General features: G+C 48.4%; 1 protein-coding gene across 1 annotated transcript; it reads right to left on the bottom strand.

Annotated features, from left to right (window-relative positions):
- Positions 1–3,230: 3,230 nt before the first annotated feature.
- Positions 3,231–7,313, bottom strand: JDV02_009993 (uncharacterized protein). The gene is made up of 2 exons (XM_047991696.1): positions 6,172–7,313; positions 3,231–6,114 (listed from the first exon to the last, which is right to left on the bottom strand). The coding sequence occupies exons 1-2, from the start codon at positions 6,473–6,475 to the stop codon at positions 3,515–3,517; spliced, it is 2,904 nt and encodes a 967-aa protein (XP_047847708.1). The 5' UTR covers positions 6,476–7,313; the 3' UTR covers positions 3,231–3,514.
- Positions 7,314–9,082: the final 1,769 nt, after the last annotated feature.

Here is a 9,082-nt window from a genome sequence, read left to right as displayed (position 1 = left end):
GTCTTCTATAATATTAATACCTCTTTACGCGATATACTATAAAGCGCTCTATAGGGTATAGGTAGGTCTTAGCTATTTAGGCCTATCTTAAGGGGGATTTAATAGTTTACGCTAGGCTTATAGGGGTTAAGCTTATTTACCTTTTATTTCTTAAAGAATAGAAATAAGTTATAAAAATATAATAAGATAATTACTTAAAGTTCCTTTCTTAACTTAAGCCGCTTAAATATAAGCGCTTTCTCGATATCTCTTATATTAATAGTAAAAATAGCTACCTTAATTATATCGCTACCTTCTCGCTTTTTAATCTATTATATATACCTTATGAATATTAATATTATAACGTAATAAGCGTCTTTTATATCCTTTAAGAGTAGGCTATTAAGGGGTAGCCCTTAATAATACTATACCTATATTTACGATAAGTTATATTAAAGCCTACCTTTATATAAGACCGAATAAGACTTTATATATTATATCTAGGGCTTCCTTAAGATAAGGGGGAACTTTAATTAAGGTATTATATAGGCATAAATAAGCTATAAGTAGCCCTCTATATTCGCGATTAGCTATATTAGCCCTTTAATAACTACCCTATCTATAATACTTAATATACCCTTTACCTTATAGGAGGGGATCTTCTTTATTAAGACCTTAAGGTCTTAAGTTACTTCTTTATCTATAATTATATAATACTTATATCCCTTATCGATAAGTATAGAATAAAAAGGACTTTTATTAATTAATATTATTACTACCGATAGGGTCGTCTTTAAGTATCCTTTAAGCTCTATTTTCTCTATTTATATTACTATAGGCCCTAAAGTATAGCTTTACTTTAAGGTAGCGCTTTTCCCTATATAAGCGCTACTTCTTTACTTTTACTCTCTTTATCGCCTTCGCTCTTAAGCTTAGGCTTAATAAAGACTATATAGTATAGCCCGATTAAGTTCGATATTATAAGCTACCTCGCTAGGGTATAAAGGTAGCGCGCTATTAAATAGTTACTCCCTTTATAGTAAAGGTATAGCCTTTTACTTTTTTTTTTTTCCCTTTTATCTTTAGTAGCCTATTTAGCTCGATAGGACTTATTGCCCTCTTTAATCGAGTCCCTTTAAGGGCCCCCTTTATTTAGGCTAGTCTTATACTTCTTAAGGTAGGTAGTTAATATCGTAATATTGCCTTAATAATTAATAGTTAGGACTATTATAGGGGAGTTTATTTAATTTACTTTTAAGTAAGTAAGCTAGCATTTATATTAGGCCTAGCCTTTCTTTTATAGCTCTTTAAAGTATAAAGTCTTCTTAAAGTTCTAGGCGATTTCTTAAAAGCATTAAGTATATTTATAGAAGGTAATTAATATCTATATTATAATAAGCTATTCCTTTAAGGCGTTAGATATAATATTTTATAGCGCTAAGATTTAGGTATTTTTTATTTAGGCGGACCCGCTTATATTTATAAGGGTATTCTTAAAGTTAGAAAAGAAGGTATTAAAAGGCTACCTATCTCTTTAGTATAGGCCCTATAGCTTATTAAGCGCTCCTTCCTTTATTTACTCGCTATTAAAGAGGCGTTCGATATAGTTAAAGAAGGCTTATAGTTCCTTATTGCCTTTAAGTCCTCTTTAAGTCTAAAATCCCTTTATATAAGGCTATAATTAAATAGGTAATATATTAAGGAGCTAATATTAAATAGCTTTACTTTCTTTATTAAGGCCTTTTACTTTATTAATCTTATATTTACTCTTTAGTCGATATAAAAAAAAGTAAAAGTATTTTATCTTATTATCTTATATTAGCTATTTAAGTAGCTTTTACTTCCTAGGCTTAGGCGCTACTTTATTAAGGGCTATTAAGTTAAGTATAGACTATAGCTATACCCTTAAATATTTAAGTTCCGCTTATTAAAGCGCTTATTATTACGCTAGCTATTATATTTATTATTACGCTTATTATAGCGCTTATTATTATGCTTATTATTATATTTATTATTCCGCTTATTATTATACTTATTATTATGCTTATTATTATGCTTATTATTACGCCTATTATTGCGCCTATTATTATGCTTACTATTCTATCGAGAGCCTATAGGCTACCGCTAGGTCTATCTCTATTATTTAGTTTACTATCGTTAATAGTATATATTATAATAGGGCCGGCGCTATATAATAGGAGCCGGTCGGGTTATTAATATTTAATATACTATAAAGGAAGGAAATTAGGGTTATATACTAGGTAGCCCCTATACGCGCGGCGCTCGCTATATATAGCCCTACGTAACTAGCTGCGGGCCTAGGTTAGCGTAGGGTCCTAGCTATACGTAGCGTTATTACGCCTAGGGCCGCGCCCTAGGCTCTTATTAGGCTAAGCCCCTTATATAGCTTAAGTATAATCTTCGCGGTTTAATACGGTCTATATATTATACCTTAGGCGGAATAATATATGCCCGATATTATAATATTATAAAGCCTAGCGGAAATATAGTTTTTAAATAAATTAAGTCTACTTAGTATAATAGTATAGTAACTATATTATAATAATATAATATAATAGTATATTAATATACCGCTATAATTATTACTTACTTATTAAATCGAATATAAAGTTAGCGTAGAAATCTAACCTATATTATAAATAGTAAGGGAACTTCCTCCTTTCTATCTCTAATATATAATTGCCTATAGATATATCTTCTTAGTAATAGTACCTATCTTCTAGTAAAGATTTTTCTACCCCCTTTTAAGATAACTAAGATAGCGCTATAACGTTAGATATAAAGAGTAAGGTATTACCTAAATATAGAAGATAACGTATAGAAAAACCTCTCGGCTAATACTATAGTAGTTAGTTACCGACGGTATATAAAGGGGATAGAGCGAATTATATTATGCCCTATAATTAGCGTATAGGCTATAGTTATATAGTTACTTAATAGCTATTCTAAATATTAAAGACTATAGACTTATAGTCCTTATATTAGCTAACTTAAACGCATACTATATACTTTAAAACTATAGCGTTATAGTCCTATAGGTAATTTCACTCTATGCATTAATACTTAAAATACCGTATAGTATAATATAGAGGCTTTAGGGATAGAGTTACGTTTAGGTACTTAAAGTTTAAGTACTATAACTTAGTAGTTTATACGTAGGTAACACTAGGGACCTCTTCTATTAGAATATAAACGCTATAAATATAAGTATCGTATAAGTATATAATAAGAGCTATACTTACGTAATTATATTTGTTATAATGGATAGTTCTATTACTAAGGCTTAAACCCGCGATGCCTTAAACCATTCTCGACGTTCTAGTAAAGCCGAATCCTAGCCTCTATCTATATAGACGGTACCCTATGATGATGTGTATGAAATTCACTCCCCAACGCCTGCCTGATCTCAAAGCCAGGCGACTTCAATGCCGCTTCATGCTCTCCCTTTATCCCGGTAGCTAGCCAGTCTCCGAGCACGTCGGGCGCCAGCACACAAAAGACGCGAAGTGCCCGATTATTGTGTCGTAGAGGCCTTCGTCCCATCCTCGGTTTTCTGAGGCGCCCCTGTGTCCGGCTCGTCCCTCTGAGCGTTGGTCTCCGGATCAGTGTCGGCCGTATCCGTTTCCAGCGTCTCGCCCTTGGACTCTTCGTGGCTCGATGCCGTCAAAGGCGTCACTGGCGGCCTCTCCTCCGTCATGTTTTCCTTCTTCCTGGCCTCCTCCGACTCACCAAGAGACGACCCAGTCCTCGATGTCGACTCGGCAATGTTTGGTGGAATGTCTAGCATGGGGTCCTCAAAGGATTCCTCCATTGGCGTCATCGGAGGTCTTCTTGTCGGCGTATGGGTGCCATGAGAGTCTCGGTTGGCGAGCCCGGACAGTCGCAAGGAACTTCCGCGCGAGGTTCTGGCGCTGTCTCCCCTGCTCATCTCGGCGTCCCACTGCGCAACATCTTTGGTGCTCCAAGATGTGCGATGCGGTCGACCGGGGCGGGAGACGCTGGCGACCGAGCAGCGCGAGCTTGCACTATTCGCTCGGCTGCGTCGGATGCTAGCTGCGGCACTGGATAGCCCAGGAGGGCCGGGTGGCTCGAGAACCCCCTCCGCCGTGGCAGACTCATCCTCAATCTTGGGAGCCCGCCGCACGTCCCGAACGTTGAAGTAAGGCTGGGACGGCTCTGGCTGCTTTTCCTTCTCCCCCTTCTTCTTCTTCTTCTCCTTCGTCTTCGGCGGCGGAGGCAGGTCTCCGGCCCGCGCGTCGATATGCTCAAAGTATCGGACTCGGGACTGCTCAAGCAGGCCGGGGAACTTTTCTCGGTTGCGCGATAGAGACATCCAGCTTGATAGCATGCCGAGCCCAATGAGTATCAAGACAGCCACCGCGAGAAACCCCTGGACAACTATGATGATGACGCCCAGGACCGTGGCGACAATGCGGTTGATGTTAAAGTCCGGCAGAAAGGCAATAGACAGGCCCGTCGTGATGATCTTGGATATAGAGAGCATCCAGACGGCGATTGCCGTGTTTCGGTTGCCCTCAAACGGATTCATCTTGATGATGATGAGGAGCGCCAGGATTTCAAAGATGAACAGCCCATACACCTGAGCCAGTGGGCTGCGCACGGCGCCCCCGACGAAGCATGCCCTGACGAACAGGTAGCCCACGTACACGGCAAAGAACCACCACCTCGAGCGACGGTATCGCGCGGCCAGCCATCCGAACCTCTTGATAAACGCCTCATCCTGGTGCACAGGCGTCCTGTTTGGGTCGTGGTCGGTAAACTTGATGCGGAAGAAGGGGATTGTGCCGACCAAGTATCGCCGGTCCGCCGTTTCCCGCTCGCCCAGCTGGCTCTCCCTGGTTGTAGCCAAGAACGGCACCTTCTTAAAGATGGTCCCGCGTTCCAGCCGCACCGTGTCGGGGCCGACCTCGAATTTGCCGTCCCGGAGCCTAAAGTAACAGGCGTAGGCGGTGATGCCGCCCAGGCCAGCCAGAAAGATGACGAAGACGATGGCTGCCACGGCAGTAGGTCCTGCCGGGCCTCGCGCCGAGAACTGGAACATGGCGAGGGTCATCATGGCGAAGAAGCCGATTAAGAGCGTTCGGAGCAGGGTCGAGACGAGGTATCCACCGACGTGAGAGCGAAAATAGTCAAATCCGTCCGTCTTGATGGCCTTGAGCTTGACCAGCAGATCCAGAGTAAGCTTGGCTAGCACGATTAGTACTGCCATGCCGCCGAAGATGACGAGGAACCAGATCAAGCCAACGAGGAAGGCCTCGGCAGGGGGGATATTGACAGCCGACAGGGTGCCGCCGAAACCCGGCCAGGTGCCCGGCATAGGCATGCCTGGGATCCGAGGCCCGCCATTCCAGGTGTAGTCGTATGGATCGCTGGCGTTATGCGTCGCCCGGCGCGCAAGAGCAGGCGCGTCGTGTCTGTCAATCGTCATCAGCTCAGTCAGAGACCTGCCGTAGATTTGCTGTGTCAGGCCGCCTCCATTGTTGATGGGAACAGACCCCGCACCGCCAACTTGGCTAATGTCAGCGTTGGTTCCGGTGAAGGAGCTGATGGATCGCACGAGCTGGTCGTTGGCGAACATGCCGGCGGACCATGCAAAGTTGCTCCACCATGCCGGGAGGACACTGGGCCAATTAACAGACAGCGTGCCCGAGAAGAAGATGGACTGGAACGTTTCGAATATGACGAGCACGGCGAACGAGTTCGCATAGTGCATGCGCATATGCGCAATGCTGACACCGTATATGGCCGTCATGAACGAAGCCACCACGGCAAAGACGGTCAGGATGCCCATGACGACACCGACAGATTGTGGCTGCGAAAAGCTGTTGCCGTTGGTCATGACGGCTTGGAAACAGCCAATCTCGGTCTGTGTCGAATTGGCAAAGATTCGTAGGCGTGCGAAGCCTTCGAGGTCGGGGATGCCGAGCGCGATCGAGGGAATGCCGCGAACATCATTGGGAGAGATGGGGATGACGGCGAACGCGGTGACGGGCACGGTGGCGTTTAGTGGACACAAGCTCGCAATGTTGGCCTTGCACGGGTCGTACGTCAAGTTGAATCGGTTCTCGCCGTACGCCTCGACCGCGATGTGCACTAGGATGAGGTTAGAAAGAAGATGCCCAGCATCCGGGCAGGCACTGGTACACGTACGAACGAGACTCTCCTTTCGGATGTTTGTGGTGCCGTCCAGATGGAAAAGCACAGTGAGATTGTCGGCGTAGTAGGCCGCGTCGAATTTGGTGACATTGAACAAGCTCTCGCCGCCGAGGCAATCATCGAAGTCGCGCGTGTAGAGCGCAGGGTATCGATTGACGTCGAGCTCGCGCTCCTTGCCATCGATTCCATAGCCCTTGATGTAGACCGTGTCTGCGCCCAAGACGGTTGACAGTAGCAGGCAGCCCAAGGACAAGAGCACAAAGAGGGTCGAGGCCAGAGGCCTCGTTGGCAAGGCCATGATGATGGCTTGCGCTACCGCGACGGCGGCGGACGGCAGTGTCGGAGTCGAGCGAAGGGATGGCGTAAGCGTGGTCCGTATCCCGTTTGGCGGGCAGTATCTCACGTCGCGACGATAGAGGTTTGTTAGGGGGCGTCTTGGACGGCGGAGATGATTAATTTGATGGCAGAGCACCGGTCGGCAAAGACATGGATGGATCGGGACGGCCGGCGTCTCCGAGTGCTAAGAAAAGAAGATGTCTCGGGAGGCTGTCTCAGGAGAGCGACGGATTGTGAGAACGGACAATGGCGGCTGTCAGGCAGTCAGTCAGCGGCAGACGGCAACAGCTGCCGTTCGACGGACCAGAGGTTGATGAAGCGAGAGTCGGGACGCCAGCGATGGCGATTGCGGAGGCCTGAGATGGACCGGCAGGAGTGATTCGTCGGGCGCCGTTGTTTGAGCAAAGCACCGCACCGCACCGCACCGCACCGCAACGTAATGCACGCTGTCGGTGCGCAAAGCTGACGGAGGGAGGGATCAGTGGGATCCCGCCCGTGATTTGGTCGAGATGGTGGAGCAATGCGCCGAGACGCAGCAGCAAGCGCTAACAAGAGCAAGTCGACCAACCACTGGCAGCTACCTGGATGGCGCTGCTCGAGCCGTGCCGCAACGCTGGCGAATTGCTGATTGCGGGCTCCACGCTCCGCTGAGGACGGCGGATGGTGTGAGGTTTGTTGATGGTTTGGGGAGAACGCGGGAGCTTGACGGCACAGATGTGGAGGAGAGGTTGTTTGTCTAGCCGTGAGTGGTGGCCGGCCAGGTACATGGCAATAACGCTCGGGGCAGCGGGAAGCGCAAGTGCTAACCTGCATTACCTTTAAGTTGACTTGGCCACGGGCGCTTCGCACCAAAGCCCTACAGTGGTGTTACCTCGCCGCGGGGTGAAATGGGAGACCCGTGGCGACGCACTTGGTTGATACAGGTCGCCTACGACACAGCCCCGTCGTGCCGTTCCTGATGGCGCCATGGCACGCTCATCAGTCAATACGAGATGGGTCCAGTTTATCGGGTTTTAACCCCTAGCTCTCCCGCCAGCCCTGCCAGACGTTGATATTTCCACGCAAAACCGGCGCTTGCCAGCCACGCCAGCGCAACGAGGCAGGGATGCAGGCCGTGGCGCAGCCATGAAGCCCCTGTGCTTCGCATGCGAGTGTGTGTTGTGGTGCGGCAGGCCAGCCACCAATGGTGCTAAGGCGTGGAATCAAGCCGGCCGGCCGGCTGTCTCGGACATGAGCATCTCGCCGCCAAACACCCCTGCTGGCTCCAGAAGGTGAGGGGACGTCGGTGGCTGGCACTCGTGGCAGGCACTTGTGGCAAAGCTGCCGGTGTCGTGGCCTGCGATGACTTCCTTGCCAAGCAGCCGTCTCGGCCAGCCATCTCGTATACCGGTTGATCACAAGTGCCGTACGCACTAGACACGCAATACAATACGTACTTCGTACAAAGCACGTAGTTCCAGTTGAGCTGGATGAGATCTGTCGGTGGATAAAGCATGCATCGAACCGAGCTGACGCGGGGTCGCTCGTGGCCGCGGGCGCCCTGTGCTGCCGGCTCTTAGTCTGCTCTCTCCCGTCGCAAATGCCGCTCATCGAGCAGTGCACCCGCCCGAGCCTCCAAACCGTCTAACAAGCGCGGCGGTACTGACTCAAGGGACGCATGGCGCCGTATGAAGGCTTCGCAGCAGAGGCACGAAAACCCTGCTTTGTCAGACGCATAAGGTAATTGTCGGGGAGCGAGCTGCCGGGTAAGATGGTCAAGACGCTCAACCATGGCCATCGCAGCACCTGTGCATGCTGCTGGGGCCAACTGCTTAAATGAATGCCAAGCACCCCCAACTCCGGCCCTTTGATTAGAAAGCAAGGGACGAACATTGACAATTGAGGATCGTGCCGGTAGCACCGTTTCTTGTTCCCCAATTCCCGGAATGGTAACTCAAAGCACGGGCGCCGCTAACAGTTCCAAGGTGGTTCGAGCAGTACCCCGACATTGCCCCTATTTTGACGCGGGCGGCGTATAGAGGCAGACGCTGCTCAAGCTGATCCCCAAGACCCCGCGTGCCCGCAACAAGCCAAGAGTCGTGTGCAATGTATTGTGGGGATACAGGTTCGTGCCCCATTTGCGATGTGCGGGAGGGGATATCTCTGTCGCCAATGGCTCGTCGTCGTTCGGCGAGGTCCATGGGTTGAGTAGTCGCATGACGATTGTCTTGGCCAGGCCCCCACGTGTTGATTGCCGTGCCTGGAAGGGATCGTGAAGGCTTGGCAGATGGACGTGCGGTACCGACTGCCCGTGGCATCTGTGAGAGAGTCACCGAGCCTGTCGGTCCATTGAGGAGCGCTGGCCAGAGACTGTGTTGGTTGACAGCATGTGTCGAAGCCCATCCCTATATTGCGCGAAAGGCCATTGCCCTCCTAGGTACTAATGTATGAGAAGGGCTTAGGGGCTAATTTAACAAGGCCTGATCTGACATGCCTGTATCTGCCCTGTAGCTCTGGCATAGCTCGCTGCTGTCCCGTTCGGCATGAGCGCGTACGAGACAGCAATACGCTTCTGGGTCTATGTTGAGAC

Source organism: Purpureocillium takamizusanense, chromosome 11 (genome assembly GCF_022605165.1).
Source record: "Purpureocillium takamizusanense chromosome 11, complete sequence".
In the NCBI taxonomy this organism is placed as follows: domain Eukaryota; kingdom Fungi; phylum Ascomycota; class Sordariomycetes; order Hypocreales; family Ophiocordycipitaceae; genus Purpureocillium; species Purpureocillium takamizusanense.
The sequence above is the reverse complement of the archived record's forward strand: the minus strand, read 5'-3'. Positions and strand labels throughout refer to the sequence as shown.